The sequence below is a fragment of the Lactuca serriola genome, chromosome 7 (assembly GCF_051521515.1).
Source record: "Lactuca serriola cultivar US96UC23 chromosome 7, Lser_US96UC23_V15, whole genome shotgun sequence".
Lineage (NCBI taxonomy): Eukaryota > Viridiplantae > Streptophyta > Magnoliopsida > Asterales > Asteraceae > Lactuca > Lactuca serriola.
The window spans coordinates 111,651,230-111,668,876 of record NC_136414.1 but is presented as its reverse complement, the minus strand read 5'-3'; the positions used below and the strand labels follow the sequence as shown (position 1 = coordinate 111,668,876).

The 17,647-nt window shown below is 38.6% G+C and overlaps 1 protein-coding gene across 1 annotated transcript; it reads left to right on the top strand.

Annotated features, from left to right (window-relative positions):
• Nucleotides 1-13,819: 13,819 nt before the first annotated feature.
• On the top strand, nt 13,820-14,281 carry LOC145064296 (uncharacterized). The gene has a single exon (XM_079011773.1). The coding sequence runs from the start codon at nt 13,820-13,822 to the stop codon at nt 14,279-14,281; it is 462 nt and encodes a 153-aa protein (XP_078867899.1).
• The last annotated feature ends 3,366 nt before the right edge of the window (nt 14,282-17,647 follow it).

Here is a 17,647-nt window from a genome sequence, read left to right as displayed (position 1 = left end):
AGAGAGAGAGTAAAAGCCTCAAAATGATGTCACTCAATCCTTAATATATGGGTTGAGTTTGTGGTCCGGAGGAATTCTACCCGATACTGACGATAAGTGGTGCTTTTTGGTCGTACCCGATTTAATTGTTTTATAACTTGACGGAATAAATTATTATTTTTCTAAATAATAACTTGGGGCATTTCCACAAGTTTCTAATACGTTTCGACAATTATTAAGTCATAAACAAACTCAAAATGACTTAATTTAGAAACGAAACGAAAATAATTTAAGATGACGAATTTTTAACGACGGAACGGGTTACGACGACGGGAAAACTTCGGGTTGTCACATTATCCCCCCGTTAGAGGGAATTTCGTCCCGAAATTCAAAGATTAAGATACAGATCATGAAATGAAAAGGGATGCGAATAGATCAGCTGCTCCGGGTTTTCACGCTCCCAAGTGGCATTATATCTCCGCTTGACGTTCCAGTGAACCCTCACTATCGGGACGCGTCTTGGTTTCGTTGGGTAGGTACTTCTTAAGGACCGAGACGTGAAGTATCAAATGGGTGTTACTAAGTTCCAAGGGTAACTGAAGTTTGAAGGTTACGAAATCGATCCTACGAGGATCGCGAAGGGTCTAATGTTACTAAGTTACAGGTTTCTATAGGTATCTTTGGTGCCGACTAGTTCCCTATCGTCTTAGCTTTTGGAAAGGTCAATGGGTATAATGGTCTTGCTTATCTACATAACCAGGGAAGATGGTTGACCGAAGGGCACCACTACGAACTCGTGGTGATCATGCCAGGTCCTGGTCACTGTATTGGATACATCATCCTCCCGGAGGTTCGGTTACGAGGCAGTTCCAGGGATTAGGTCGATATGAGACTTGACAAGACGTTCGGAAGGAATTCTCGAGAATTTTCGGGAAAGGCATCGGGGAAAGAGTTGCAGACTTCTCGTTTCCCGAATATCACACGGACGAGGAATGCATGGGAAACTTTCTAAGCTTTGATACACGAAGGTGCGAAGGTTGGATTTAGGTTTGATGCCGAGAATTATGTCAATCGGGTCAGAAGAAAGATTCGGACGGATGACCCTTTCGAAAACAAGAATAACAGCATGAATGAGACTCAGTCATTACATGCCAATGATCGCATCAAAGCTTTTCATGAAAAGTTTACCATTAGATCGAATGGAAAGGAATAATCATCCGAATTGAGGATACGATCTAAGGGTATGACATTAAGGTTCTCTTTCTCACTGGTTTGTCATCTCGACGGTACACGTTCCGATTACTAACGAAGGATTTAGTTTAGAAAGATATTTGAATGAATGGTTAGCAATTTCTTCCAGCATTAGAATCAAAAGGATCACAGGCATAAGATTCATCGAGAAACAATATACCTGTGGCAACGGTGGGGTCGGCGGCTGTCCTTTCTTGTCCCATAGTTAAGACTCTCCCGGTGTTGCTAGATATAATGTCCGACCTCTCCACAACTATAGCAAGTTTAACTGATACCAGCTCCAGAAGCTTGACTAGTTGGTTGGGTTGAGGTTTTGCAGCTTTGCGCGAGGTGACCTTCCTGGCCACAACTTTTACAAAACTTTGCACGATAGGGGCCAAGGATGCGATGGTGATAGCTACATCGGTTACACCACGGGAGGATACCGGCATATCCGATGACAGGTGCTTGGGCTGAGGAGCCTATAACAGATACAGCGACAGGGGTAGTGGCAGCGTGGACTGCCACTATCTGCTGTTTCTTCGAGGGTTCTGGGGAAGACTGACTCTTCTTCTTCTTTTTCTAAAACTTCCTTTTCTCACCACTCTTTTCTGTTGGCTCGGGAGTGGTGTCTGCTTCTTCTTGGTCATCATTGTGATCGATCAGGGTTTGCGCTAGACATTTGGCGCTGTCATAGGTATCTGGCTTCGCCGCTATAACGTTCCTTTTTGTTGGCTGGGTTAATCCCCAGATGAACCTCTCAATCTTTTTACTCTCCGGGGTAACTAACCCTGGACAAAGCAGTGCTAAGTCATCAAATCTGGATGTGTAGGCGGCGATATCGGAACCTTTCATCTTCAGGTTCCAGAGTTCATGCTCCAGCTTCTGGATTTCACCCCGAGGGCAATACTCTGCGCGCAGAAGTTCCTTCATAACTTCCCATCCCATAACATTTGGCTACAGGTAGAGTCAGGTATTTGACTCGGCCGTTCCACCAAGTCAAAGCTTTATCGGTGAGCGTACAGGCGGCGAATTTCACCTTGTCGGATTCTGAACAGGCACAAATTTCGAAGATAGATTCGATTTTCTCTAACCACCGAGTTAAAGCAATGACACCCCTTGTGCCACCAAAGAATGTGGGTTTTGCATTCATAAAGTCTTTATAGGAACACTCCTTCCGGTGTCCTTGATTACCTTTTGGGTTTTGGGTTTGGGTACCACCCCCTGAACCACTGGGGTTTAGTTGAGGCAGGATGGCTGATATTTTGGCAGTAATGGCTGTCTGAAGTGTTTCCAGATCGATTTGAAGAGGAGGTGGTGGCGGCGGAGGGTTGTTGGTGTTCTTTGAGCTGGGTCTTTTCCTCGGAGGCATCTTGATCTAAAAAGATCAGGAAAGGGAGGATCATAAGTCCTCTGAATTGAATCAAGAGATATGGATCAGGGGATATCTCATCAAGACAGATATAATATTAAGTGATAAACAGGAAGGAGTTATCAAAGCAAATAATTTATCGCTAAAGGAATGACCAAGGAACAACGCTTGAATGAGAACTTCTACAACAGATCGGCTCGAGAAATACTCCCATAGTATTTCATGGTTCGCTGCAACGACGACTCATTGTTTGGGATATCGGGTAAGTTTTAGGTATGCTGCGTACCACAGTCACTCCCAAGCACATGTTGGCCGTGTCTCGAATGAATATAGTTGGCCAGGCTATATTGATCCTAGACATGACTACATAACTGCCCAGGTTTAACCACAGCGTACAACACCCATTTACTTATATTTTGTTCTACTTGTAGTTACGGATTTCGACGGTCGGGTATACTTGTATACTTTAGAAAATACTTATATTTGTAGAGTATACTTTTAGTTCAGAGCACTTAGGCCCCTTAATGTTTATAGTCTTATACCATGTAAGCTTTGGTATACTAGTTCACTATAAACAAGGGCTTTGATACCAATCTGTCACACCCCAAAAACCAAAGGCAGAAACATTTCCGGGGTTGACTCCACGTTGAGTATCAAATCCAATGCACATAGTAAAAAAGTAACACAAAACATTACATTACATAATATTGTTTACATCTGTTTGAAAGAAAGATTATACAAGTATTATACATATATCATATGAACAAAAGTAGAGACGAGTCTTCTGAACGCTCCATCTTCTCCAAAAGGTGGCGGTGTACCTGTCTAACGCTGACCTGAGAATACAAGCAGCTTGAAAATTAGCATAAAGCTGGTGAGTTCATAAGCGGTTTAGTTTTGAAAAGAACGAGTTTCCTTTGCTTTCTGAAAAAGTTGTTGTTCAAGAAAATCTCATATTTTCTTATGAAAACAGTTTAGTTATCTTTTGTTACAAATTCGAAAACGGTTTGTTATGTCATTCCAGGAAAATCCCATATTTTCCTAATAGTTTAGTTATTCGTTTGTTACTTTATTCATATATGAGTGGTTATGCTACCCAAGGAAAATCCCATATTTTCCTATGTGTTGAGTTATCTATTCGTTTCTAATTTCGTTACTGGTTGTTATGTTACTTCAGGAAAATCCCATATTTTCCTATGTGTTGAGGTTGGTTCTTAGGTTTGATTTCGAAGTACTAGTAATTATCATACTTGTAGTATTAGTTAAGTATTCTAAACTCTTAGTTATCCTACATTCGAATGTCTATCATCTACTAACTTAGTTGTATTTTCGAATATTTGGATTCACCAGAAACGTACATTATAGTATTTTCGATTATTCTGATGAATTCCAAAAGAGTACATTAGTTGTATTTTCGTATCTCTGGCAACATTCTAAGGCGGATGTATTCGAAACTCAGTAGAGGTCCAGAGGCGTACTTTCGTATTAAATTCGAAACTCTGGTGACATTCAAGGCGTACATTAACTGTATTTTCGAAGTCTTGGTGTCATCCAAAGGCGTTATTTTGTATTCGTATTCACAGTCGTATTCGTATCCCTATTCCTACTCCTAATACTATTCGTATTCGTATTCGTATTCGTACTATCCTATTGGTTATATTCGTATTCGCATTCGTATTCGTTTAGTATTAATCTTAGTTATGATTATTATGATTTCTTTTACAAAAAGTAATGTAGTTTAAAACACTTTTTAAAGAAATCTGACTTAAGTCTAACTGTTTACTCTGCAATTCGAACCATTAGCTAACACAAATTTTGAAATTAGAAACATACATAAAATGAGACATTAAACCGAAAATAAGTTTAAGTACAAGATTTCCTTGTACTTTTGCTTGTATCCCCCCTGAAAACATTTGAAAAACATTGAAAAACATTTGAAAAAGGGTAGGGGTATGAACTCACCGGTCGAGAAACATGTCGGATTGGATGCTAAGTGTCGGTTCGGGGCTTGATAACGCGCGAGGTTCCTATGTAATATGAAATGATATACAAATGTATCTAATTAGACTTTAATTCACTAATTAGATATGATTATACACTCCAAGACGCGAAAACACTTCAAATCAAGTGTTTGGAGTGACCCGGGTGACATCTAAGGACGTTTATGGCTTGGATATGGAGTTTACTCCTCAAGAGTAAACTCATAAGAGGGTTTACGGTCCTAATGACCCCTTCCCCATGAGTTTACGGCCGTAAACTCATGGATGGTGGGTTCTTGGATGCCAAATGGAAAAGTCATGCACACGGGAAGGTTCTAGGGTCGATTCCATGGTTTAGGGAGTGATTGGGACTTGAAATGCCCTTGGGAAATGAGTTTAAGGTCTAAGGAGATGTTCTTGGGGAGTTTACTACCTTAAACTCATGAGTTTACAACGGTAAACTCATGTTTGTCCAAGAATTAAGGGCTTTGATGGTTGTAATTCAATCACATGTGATTCTAGGTCCAAAACCAAGCTTTTCAAGGGATTAAAGGCACCTTAACACCCTTTGTTGGGTGTTTATGGTCTAAGGAGGTGGGTTTACGGTCCAAGAATGTTCTTGGGCCGTAAACTCAAGCTTGTTCCATTTGATGATGTTTTGGTGCATTTCTTGAAGGGCTATAAGGTTCTATGCATTCATGGAGGTTCATTGTAGGTGTTTAGGGGCAAACTAACACCCAACGAGGTGTTTAAGGTCTATAAATTAGGGTTTACGGTCCAAGAATGTTCTTGGATCGTACACTCTTGTTTGGTCCCTTCTTGTATGATTTGGTGCTTCAAATGATGAAATAGAAGGTCCTAGACACGTTTGGAAGCTTGTGGTGGTGTTTAAGGGCATTTTTAACACCTTAAGAGGTGTTTATGGTTCATGCATGGGGGTTTACGGTCCAAGAGGGTTCTTGTGCCGTAAAATCATGTCCATATGTCAAATTATGTGATTTTGGGGTCCTAAGTTCATGCATGTAAGTTTCTAAGCCGAATCTAAGCCCTAGAAGTGTCTTGGAGGGGTTTTGAGGCTTCAAAACCCTCATATGAGGTGTTCACGGCCTAAGGAGGTTCCTAGACTGTAAACACTTGTTATTGGGTGTTTTTGGAAGTTTCAAACATGAATTTGCATGCCAAACAAGTTAGATAACAAGTTAGGGTAGATTGCTTACCAAATTGAGGCTTGAAAGGAGGCTTTTGGACCAATTTCGAATTCTAGAGAGAGAGAGTAGTGAGAGAAAGTTTTTAGAGAGAGAGTAAAAGCCTCAAAATGATGTCACTCAATCCTTAATATATATGGGTTGAGTTTGTGGTCCGGAGGAATTCTACCCGATACTGACGATAAGTGGTGCTTTTTGGTCGTACCCGATTTAATTGTTTTATAACTTGACGGAATAAATTATTATTTTTCTAAATAATAACTTGGGGCATTTCCACAAGTTTCTAATACGTTTCGACAATTATTAAGTCATAAACAAACTCAAAATGACTTAATTTAGAAACGAAACGAAAATAATTTAAGATGACGAATTTTTAACGACGGAACGGGTTACGACGACGGGAAAACTTCGGGTTGTCACATTATCCCCCCGTTAGAGGGAATTTCGTCCCGAAATTCAAAGATTAAGATACAGATCATGAAATGAAAAGGGATGCGAATAGATCAGCTGCTCCGGGTTTTCACGCTCCCAAGTGGCATTATATCTCCGCTTGACGTTCCAGTGAACCCTCACTATCGGGACGCGTCTTGGTTTCGTTGGGTAGGTACTTCTTAAGGACCGAGACGTGAAGTATCAAATGGGTGTTACTAAGTTCCAAGGGTAACTGAAGTTTGAAGGTTACGAAATCGATCCTACGAGGATCGCGAAGGGTCTAATGTTACTAAGTTACAGGTTTCTATAGGTATCTCTGGTGCCGACTAGTTCCCTATCGTCTTAGCTTTTGGAAAGGTCAATGGGTATAATGGTCTTGCTTATCTACATAACCAGGGAAGATGGTTGACCGAAGGGCACCACTACGAACTCGTGGTGATCATGCCAGGTCCTGGTCACTGTATTGGATACATCATCCTCCCGGAGGTTCGGTTACGAGGCAGTTCCAGGGATTAGGTCGATATGAGACTTGACAAGACGTTCGGAAGGAATTCTCGAGAATTTTCGGGAAAGGCATCGGGGAAAGAGTTGCAGACTTCTCGTTTCCCGAATATCACACGGACGAGGAATGCATGGGAAACTTTCTAAGCTTTGATACACGAAGGTGCGAAGGTTGGATTTAGGTTTGATGCCGAGAATTATGTCAATCGGGTCAGAAGAAAGATTCGGACGGATGACCCTTTCGAAAACAAGAATAACAGCATGAATGAGACTCAGTCATTACATGCCAATGATCGCATCAAAGCTTTTCATGAAAAGTTTACCATTAGATCGAATGGAAAGGAATAATCATCCGAATTGAGGATACGATCTAAGGGTATGACATTAACGTTCTCTTTCTCACTGGTTTGTCATCTCGACGGTACACGTTCCGATTACTAACGAAGGATTTAGTTTAGAAAGATATTTGAATGAATGGTTAGCAATTTCTTCCGGCATTAGAATCAAAAGGATCACAGGCATAAGATTCATCGAGAAACAATATACCTGTGGCAACGGTGGGGTCGGCGGCTGTCCTTTCTTGTCCCATAGTTAAGACTCTCCCGGTGTTGCCAGATATTACTGCCTTAGGGCAGTTTCGCCTATAATGTCCGACCTCTCCACAACTATAGCAAGGTTGACTGATACCAGCTCCAGAAGCTTGACTAGTTGGTTGGGTTGAGGTTTTGCAGCTTTGCGCGAGGTGACCTTCCTGGCCACAACTTTTACAAAACTTTGCACGATAGGGGCCAAGGATGCGATGGTGGTAGCTACATCGGTTACACCACGGGAGGATACCGGCATATCCGATGACAGGTGCTTGGGCTGAGGAACCTATAACATATACAGCGACAGGGGTAGTGGCAGCGTGGACTGCCACTATCTGCTGTTTCTTCGAGGGTTCTGGGGAAGACTGACTCTTCTTCTTCTTTTTCTAAAACTTCCTTTTCTCACCACTCTTTTCTGTTGGCTCGGGAGTGGTGTCTGCTTCTTCTTGGTCATCATTGTGATCGATCAGGGTTTGCGCTAGACATTTGGCGCTGTCATAGGTATCTGGCTTCGCCGCTATAACGTTCCTTTTTGTTGGCTGGGTTAATCCCCAGATGAACCTCTCAATCTTTTTGCTCTCCGGGGTAACTAACCCTGGACAAAGCAGTGCTAAGTCATCAAATCTGGATGTGTAGGCGGCGATATCGGAACCTTTCATCTTCAGGTTCCAGAGTTCATGCTCCAGCTTCTGGATTTCACCCCGAGGGCAATACTCTGCGCGCAGAAGTTCCTTCATAACTTCCCATCCCATAACATTGGCTACAGGTAGAGTCAGGTATTTGACTCGGCCGTTCCACCAAGTCAAAGCTTTATCGGTGAGCGTACAGGCGGCGAATTTCACCTTGTCGGATTCTGAACAGGCACAAATTTCGAAGATAGATTCGATTTTCTCTAACCACCGAGTTAAAGCAATGACACCCCTTGTGCCACCAAAGAATGTGGGTTTTGCATTCATAAAGTCTTTATAGGAACACTCCTTCCGGTGTCCTTGATTACCTTCCGGGTTTTGGGTTTGGGTACCACCCCCTGAACCACTGGGGTTTAGTTGAGGCAGGATGGCTGATATTTTGGCAGTAATGGCTGTCTGAAGTGTTTCCAGATCGATTTGAAGAGGAGGTGGTGGCGGCGGAGGGTTGTTGGTGTTCTTTGAGCTGGGTCTTTTCCTCGGAGGCATCTTGATCTAAAAAGATCAGGAAAGGGAGGATCATAAGTCCTCTGAATTGAATCAAGAGATATGGATCAGGGGATATCTCATCAAGACAGATATAATATTAAGCGATAAACAGGAAGGAGTTATCAAAGCAAATAATTTATCGCTAAAGGAATGACCAAGGAACAACGCTTGAATGAGAACTTCTACAACAGATCGGCTCGAGAAATACTCCCATAGTATTTCATGGTTCGCTGCAACGACGACTCATTGTTTGGGATATCGGGTAAGTTTTAGGTATGCTGCGTACCACAGTCACTCCCAAGCACATGTTGGTCGTGTCTCGAATGAATATAGTTGGCCAGGCTATATTGATCCTAGACATAACTACATAACTGCCCAGGTTTAACCACAGCGTACAACACCCATTTACTTATATTTTGTTCTACTTGTAGTTACGGATTTCGACGGTCGGGTATACTTGTATACTTTAGAAAATACTTATATTTGTAGAGTATACTTTTAGTTCAGAGCACTTAGGCCCCTTAATGTTTATAGTCTTATACCATGTAAGCTTTGGTATACTAGTTCACTATAAACAAGGGCTCTGATACCAATCTGTCACACCCCGAAAACCAAAGGCAGAAACATTTCCGGGGTTGACTCCACGTTGAGTATCAAATCCAATGGACATAGTAAAAAAGTAACACAAAACATTACATTACATAATATTGTTTACATCTGTTTGAAAGAAAGATTATACAAGTATTATACATATATCATATGAACAAAAGTAGAGACGAGTCTTCTGAACGCTCCATCTTCTCCAAAAGGTGGCGGTGTACCTGTCTAACGCTGACCTGAGAATACAAGCAGCTTGAAAATTAGCATAAAGCTGGTGAGTTCATAAGCGGTTTAGTTTTGAAAAGAACGAGTTTCCTTTGCTTTCTGAAAAAGTTGTTGTTCAAGAAAATCTCATATTTTCTTATGAAAACAGTTTAGTTATCTTTTGTTACAAATTCGAAAACGGTTTGTTATGTCATTCCAGGAAAATCCCATATTTTCCTAATAGTTTAGTTATTCGTTTGTTACTTTATTCATATATGAGTGGTTATGCTACCCAAGGAAAATCCCATATTTTCCTATGTGTTGAGTTATCTATTCGTTTCTAATTTCGTTACTAGTTGTTATGTTACTTCAGGAAAATCCCATATTTTCCTATGTGTTGAGGTTGGTTCTTAGGTTTGATTTCGAAGTACTAGTAATTATCATACTTGTAGTATTAGTTAAGTATTCTAAACTCTTAGTTATCCTACATTCGAATGTCTATCATCTACTAACTTAGTTGTATTTTCGAATATTTGGATTCACCAGAAACGTACATTATAGTATTTTCGATTATTCTGATGAATTCCAAAAGAGTACATTAGTTGTATTTTCGTATCTCTGGCAACATTCTAAGGCGGATGTATTCGAAACTCAGTAGAGGTCCAGAGGCGTACTTTCGTATTAAATTCGAAACTCTGGTGACATTCAAGGCGTACATTAACTGTATTTTCGAAGTCTTGGTGTCATCCAAAGGCGTTATTTTGTATTCGTATTCACAGTCGTATTCGTATCCCTATTCCTACTCCTAATACTATTCGTATTCGTATTCGTATTCGTACTATCCTATTGGTTATATTCGTATTCGCATTCGTATTCGTTTAGTATTAATCTTAGTTATGATTATTATGATTTCTTTTACAAAAAGTAATGTAGTTTAAAACACTTTTTAAAGAAATCTGACTTAAGTCTAACTGTTTACTCTGCAATTCGAACCATTAGCTAACACAAATTTTGAAATTAGAAACATACATAAAATGAGACATTAAACCGAAAATAAGTTTAAGTACAAGATTTCCTTGTACTTTTGCTTGTATCCCCCCTGAAAACATTTGAAAAACATTGAAAAACATTTGAAAAAGGGTAGGGGTATGAACTCACCGGTCGAGAAACATGTCGGATTGGATGCTAAGTGTCGGTTCGGGGCTTGATAACGCGCGAGGTTCCTATGTAATATGAAATGATATACAAATGTATCTAATTAGACTTTAATTCACTAATTAGATATGATTATACACTCCAAGACGCGAAAACACTTCAAATCAAGTGTTTGGAGTGACCCGGGTGACATCTAAGGACGTTTATGGCTTGGATATGGAGTTTACTCCTCAAGAGTAAACTCATAAGAGGGTTTACGGTCCTAATGACCCCTTCCCCATGAGTTTACGGCCGTAAACTCATGGATGGTGGGTTCTTGGATTCCAAATGGAAAAGTCATGCACACGGGAAGGTTCTAGGGTCGATTCCATGGTTTAGGGAGTGATCGGGACTTGAAATGCCCTTGGGAAATGAGTTTAAGGTCTAAGGAGATGTTCTTGGGGAGTTTACTACCTTAAACTCATGAGTTACAACCGTAAAATCATGTTTGTCCATGAATTAAGGGCTTTGATGGTTGTAATTCAATCACATGTGATTCTAGGTCCAAAACCAAGCTTTTCAAGGGATTAAAGGCACCTTAACACCCTTTGTTGGGTGTTTATGGTCTAAGGAGGTGGGTTTACGGTCCAAGAATGTTCTTGGGCCGTAAACTCAAGCTTGTTCCATTTGATGATGTTTTGGTGCATTTCTTGAAGGGCTATAAGGTTCTATGCATTCATGGAGGTTCATTGGAGGTGTTTAGGGGCAAACTAACACCCAGCAAGGTGTTTAAGGTCTATGAATGAGGATTTACGGTCCAAGAATGTTCTTGGACCGTACACTCTTGTTTGGTCCCTTCTTGTATAATTTGGTGCTTCAAATGATGAAATAGAAGGTCCTCGACACGTTTGGAAGCTTGTGGTGGTGTTTAAGGGCATTTTTAACACCTTAAGAGGTGTTTATGGTTCATGCATGGGGGTTTACGGTCCAAGAGGGTTCTTGGGCCGTAAACTCATGTCTATATGTCAAATTATGTGATTTTGGGGTCCTAAGTTCATGCATGCAAGTTTCTAAGCCGAATCTAAGCCCTAGAAGTGTCTTGGAGGGGTTTTGAGGCTTCAAAACCCTCATATGAGGTGTTCACGGCCTAAGGAGGTTCCTAGACCGTAAACACTTGTTCTTGGGTGTTTTTGGAAGTTTCAAACATGAATTTGCATGCCAAACAAGTTAGATAACAAGTTAGGGTAGATTGCTTACCAAATTGAGGCTTGAAAGGAGGCTTTTGGACCAATTTTGAATTCTAGAGAGAGAGAGTAGTGAGAGAAAGTTTTTAGAGAGAGAGTAAAAGCCTCAAAATGATGTCACTCAATCCTTAATATATGGGTTGAGTTTGTGGTCCGGAGGAATTCTACCCGATACTGACGATAAGTGGGGCTTTTTGGTCGTACCCGATTTAATTGTTTTATAACTTGACGGAATAAATTATTATTTTTCTAAATAATAACTTGGGGCATTTCCACAAGTTTCTAATACGTTTCGACAATTATTAAGTCATAAACAAACTCAAAATGACTTAATTTAGAAACGAAACGAAAATAATTTAAGACGACGAATTTTTAACGACGGAACAGGTTACGACGACGGGAAAACTTCGGGTTGTCACACTATGTGTGTTACTAAGCTTTTTGATAGAGATTGTAAAAAGTTGATTGAAAAGATTAAGATGAGAATTTTCAATTGGAAATGCAATACTTTATCGTTTGCTGGTAGCTTGCAACTCATTAATTCTGTTTTGACATCTATTCATGTGTATTGGGCTTCGATTTTTAAAATTCCCATTGCCAAAGAGATTGAAAAGCTGTGTAGAAGCTTCTTGTGGGCTAATGGTGAGATAGTTAAAGGGAAAGCTAAAGTCAAATGGAATGATATTTGCAAACCTAAAGTTTATGGTGGATTGGGGGTTAAGAATTTAAGGAAATGGAATGATGCTTTGTTAGCTAAACATGTGTGGAATGTAGTTAATAACAAAAATTCTTTATAGGTTGAGTGGGTGAAATCAAATTATATTGGAAACATGAATTTTTGGGGTATTTTGCTAAAAAATAGCATGAGCTGGACCTGGAAGAGATTCTTGGAGATTAGGAAAATTGTTAGACCCCATATTGTTGCTTGTGTGGGAAATGGGATGAATACTTCTTAATGGCATGATTGGTGATAGGGATGAGCTTTGGAACCGGACCGGTTCGGAACCGGAATCAGTTTTCGTATATTATAAGAACCGGGAACCGGACCGCCGGTTCTAGCGCCGGTTCCGGTTCCGGTCCCGGTTTTTCGGTTATTTTCCAATGTAGAACCGGTTGAAATACTATAGATTATATGCTATCTTCTGGAGCTTGTAAATGATTCAATATTTAACCAATTTATGACTTTTTACATTCTAAATTGAAGTACAAACACTAAATTACATGATGAAAAAAGAATCAAGTAATTCCGACTTCATATGAGTGAGTTATGCGCATTTTAAAAGCGGAGACAGATTCCAAAAAAATAAAAAAAATGCTGAAACAGAAAAAACGCAACATTGATATGTTGCCTTCCGGGGTCTATAACTGATTCAATATCTAACCAAAATATGTGTTTTTATAGTCTAAAATGAACTACAAACATCAAATTACATGCTGGAAAAAGAATTAAGTGATTTCGACGTCATACGAATGAGTTATACACATTTAAAAAATGGGACATATTAAAAAAAAACAAAAAAATAATGCTGATATAAAAAAACGCAACATCGATATGCTTTCTTTCGGGGCATGTGTCTGATTCAATATCTAACCAAAACATATGTTTGTACCGTCAAAAATGAATTACAAACTCCAAATTACATGTTGGAAAAAAATCAAATAATTTCGACTTCATATGAGCGAGTTATGCGCATTTTAAAAAATGAAAAAAAATGTCAAACCGGTTCCGGTTTTCATAAAAATGGAGAACCGGTAACCGGACCTATTACCAATTCCGGTTCCGGTTCCGGTTCGGTTCCGGTCCGGTTCCGGTTCGGTTCCGGTCCGGTTCCGGTTCCGGCGGTTCTAATGCTCATCCCTAATTGGTGACATCCTTTAGGTATTGGGTTAGCAATGGGTTTAATGACTCATCTTTGGTCAGTGATGTTCTAGCTTATGATACCTATTGTTGGCCGGTTGAATGGGTTGATAAATTTCCTGGTTTGAAGGAGGCTCCTATGTTTTGTATTGAGCCAAATTTGAGGGATGTTGCTGGTTGGAGAGATAAGGATGGTAATTGCAAACAATTTGCATGCAAACAGGTGTGGTGTGATATTAAAATTTTTGGATGTAAGGTCCCTTGGCATGATATTGTTTGGTATGGTAATTGCATCCCTAGAAACTCATTTATTTTATAGATGGCCATTTTGAATATATTGAAAACCCAGGATCGAGTGAGAGGATGGGAAGTTTCAAGTAACCTTCTGTGCCCGTTTTGTGCTGTTATGCCTGATTCACATATTCATCTTTTCTTTAAAAGTGAGTATTCTCATCTTATTTGGAGGTATTTTTTTGATAAGATGTGTATTAATCTTGTGATGGAAGACTGGAATGACCTGATTATGAAGTTATGCAATTTGTTTAAAAAGAATTCTGCTGAGAATTTGATAAATAAATGTGTGCTGGCGAGTTGTGTTGCTCATATTTGGAAGGAAAGGAATTCTAGACTTTTTAGTAACAGGAGAATTGAGGCTGAGGGGGTGATTGCTTGTGTTGAAAATGAAATTCGGATAAAGCTGTTGGGATTGAGGAAAAAGGCTAAATTGGTCAATGATAAAGTTTACAAGGTGTGGGGTATTTCTGGAACGGAAAAAACCTAAGATATGAAAGTTAGATATTGGATTGATAATATGTTGATTGGATAGCTTTGTCTTTGGGGATGGCAGCGAAGGCAGTCTAATGAGGGTAATCTTATTGCTGGTACTTGGTGGGGGTATTTTTGGAATAAGTGTTTATACAAAGGAATTGACGGAATTTGTTACTGGTTGGAGAGTTTACTCTCAAATCATGTGACTTGTACCTATGGGATTTTCTGTTTGGATATGATCTTAATTGAGATTATCCAAATAGAGAATCCTAGACATGTGATTGATGTCATGTCTAGTATGAAACTTATTCTAATTTTCTGGTGTATTGGTGTTAGTTTGTTGTGCTTTGGTGTATGTATGTTATGCAGAAAGTTGCTGCATTGGATGGAGTTGGACCTTAGTTGCAAGAAGATGGAGGGTTTCCTGTTGAAGACTAAGTGGATGATGGAGGAGAGGAATGGGGACAGAAGAATCGGGAATGATTTTTTCTTAGGATTTTTTTGATTTTGTAATTTTGAGTTGTTTAGTTGTGTTATCTTTTATTGGTTATATTTTGTGTACAGTGGTATGAGGATTGTGGGTTTAGTGGGTTTTATCTTAAAGATTAGCCAATGGATTGAGGGTTTTTTTAAGGGCCTTACCCCTTGCTTTGGTTCTTATATTGTTTGGGGTTTTTGGTGGAGCAAGGGGGTGAAGTTACCTTTTTTCCCTATTTCAATAAGTCTTTGGGCTAGCTTTAAGAATTTTAGGGTTTATTGGGCTTTTGGGTGGTTATTTTTAGTTATTAGGAAGTGGCTTGGTAGTTGGTTATGGATAGGTTAGTTAGTTTTGTATTTTGTTTGAATTTTTTGTTTTTGCTTTGCGTTGTATTCTTTTATTCTTTTTAATAAATTTTGCTGAGCTTTGGCTCTTTCAAAAAAAAAAAAGAATTAAACAATGTTAATTAAAGCTTTGCTAAATTACATAGAATACTTCTATTGTGGAACGCAAGAATTAAACAATGCTTATCAAAGCTTTGCTAAATTGCGTAGACTTCTATTGTTGAACTTAAGAATTAAACAGTGCTCATCAAAGTTTTCCTAAATTGCATATACTTTAGTTGTGGAATTCAAGAATTAAACCATGCTCATCAAAGCTTTTGTAAATTTCATAGATTACTTCTATTGTGGAACTCAAGAGTTAACCAATGCTCATCGAAGCTTTGCTAAATGGCATCGACTTCTATTGTGGAACTCAAGAATTAAACAATACTCATAAAAGCTTTGCTAAATTGTATAGATTTCTACAGTAGAACTCAAGAATTAAAAATGCTCATCAAAGTTTTGCTAAATTGCATAGACCACTTCGATTATGGAACTCACGAATTAAACAATGCTCATCAAAACTTTGCAAAAATGCATAGACTACCATTGGGGGAATCAAGAATTAAACAACGCTCATCAAAGCTTTGCTAAATTTCATAGACTTCTATTGTGGAACTCAATAATTAAACAATTCTTATCCAAGCTTAGATAAATTGCGTAGACTTCTATTGTGGAACTCTAGAATTAAAGAATGCTCATCCAACCTTTGCTTAAATTGTATAGACTTCTATTGTGGAACTCAAGAATTAGAAAATGCTCATCATAGCTTTGCTAAACTGCATATACTTCTATTGTGGAACTCATGAATTAAACTTTGCTCATCAAACCTTTGCTTAATTTGCATATACTTCTATTGTGGAACTCAAGAATTAAACAATGCTCATCAAACCTTTGCTAAATTGCATGGAATACTTCTATTGTGGAACTTAAGAACTGAACAATGTTTATTAAAACTTTGCTAAATTGCATAGACTTCTATTGTGGAACTCAAGAATTAAACAATGCTCATCAATGATTTGCTAAATTACATAGTCTTCAATTGTGGAACTCAAGAATTAACCAATGCTCATCAAAGCTTTGATAAATTTTATGGATCACTTCTTTTGTGGAACTCAAGAATTATACAATGCTCATCAAAGGTTTGCTAAATTGCATCGACTTCTATTATGGAACACAAAAATTACACAATATTCATCAGCGCCTTGCTAAATCCTTAGAAATCTATTGTAGAAATTATGAATAAAAAAATGTTCATCAAATCTTTGCAAAATTGCATAGACGACTTCACTTATGGAACTCAAGAATTAAACAACGCTAATCAAAGCATTGCTAAATTGCATTGACTTCAATTGTGGAACTCAAGAATTAAACAATGCTCATGAAAGATTTTCTAAATTACATAGACTTCTATTGTGGAATTCACAAATTAAACAATGATCATCAAACCTTTGCTTAAATTGCATAGACTTCTATTGTGGAACTCAAGAATTAAACAATGCTCATCAAAGCTTTGCTAAATTGCATAGACAACTTTTATTATTAAACTCTAGAATTAAACAATGCTCATCAATGCTTTGCTAAATTGCATACACTTCTATTGTGGAAATTAAGAATTAAACAACGCTTATCAAAGCTTTGCTAAATTTCATAGACTTCTATTGTGGAACTCTAGAATTAAACAATGCTCATCAAAGCTTTGCTAAATTGCATAGACTTCTATTATGGAACTCAAGAATTAACCAATTCTCATCCAAGCTTTGCGAAATTGCATTGACTTGTATTGTGGAACTCAAGAATTAAACAATGCTCATCAAAGCTTTCCTAAATTGCATAGACTACTTCTATTATGTAACTCACGAATTAAACAATGCTCATCAATACTTTGCAAAATTGCATAGACTTCTATTGGGGAAATCAAGAATTAAACACCGGTCATCAAAGCTTTGTTAAATTGTGTAGAGTTCTATTGTGGAACTCAAGAATTATACAATGCTCATCAAAGCTTTGCTAAATTGCGTAGACATCTATTGTGGAACTCAAGAATTAAACAATGCTCATCCACACTTTGCTTAATTTGCTTAGACTTCTATTGTGGAACTCAAAAATTAGACAATGTTCATCAAAGCTTTGCTAAATTGCATAGACTTCTTTTGTGGAACTCACAAATTAGACTTTGCTCATCAAACCTATTCTTAAATTGCATAGACTTCTGTTGTGGAACTCACGAATTAGAAGGAATTTCGTCCCGAAATTCAAATTCGAAAGTGAATACTCATGAAGTATGGGAAGGACAAGTGCTTATGTTCTATCTGCATCTCGTGTCTTGATTGACAGGATGGTCTTAGTTCGGGTTCTAAATTTAGTCGCATGGCCGCACGATCACTCGTAGTCTTGAGCAGTCTCCATCCTGAAGTTCATATCAGAAGTCATATTTGGTTCATCAATCACAGCTTCGTGTATACGAGTCGTATATAATTAATATTGAAAAGGAAGTCGAATAAATGATTCTTCTTTA

Coding starts and splice junctions, on each gene's coding strand:
- LOC145064296 (XM_079011773.1), top strand. CDS start 13,820: ATGGCCATTTTGAATATATTGAAAACCCAGGATCGAGTGAGAGGATGG.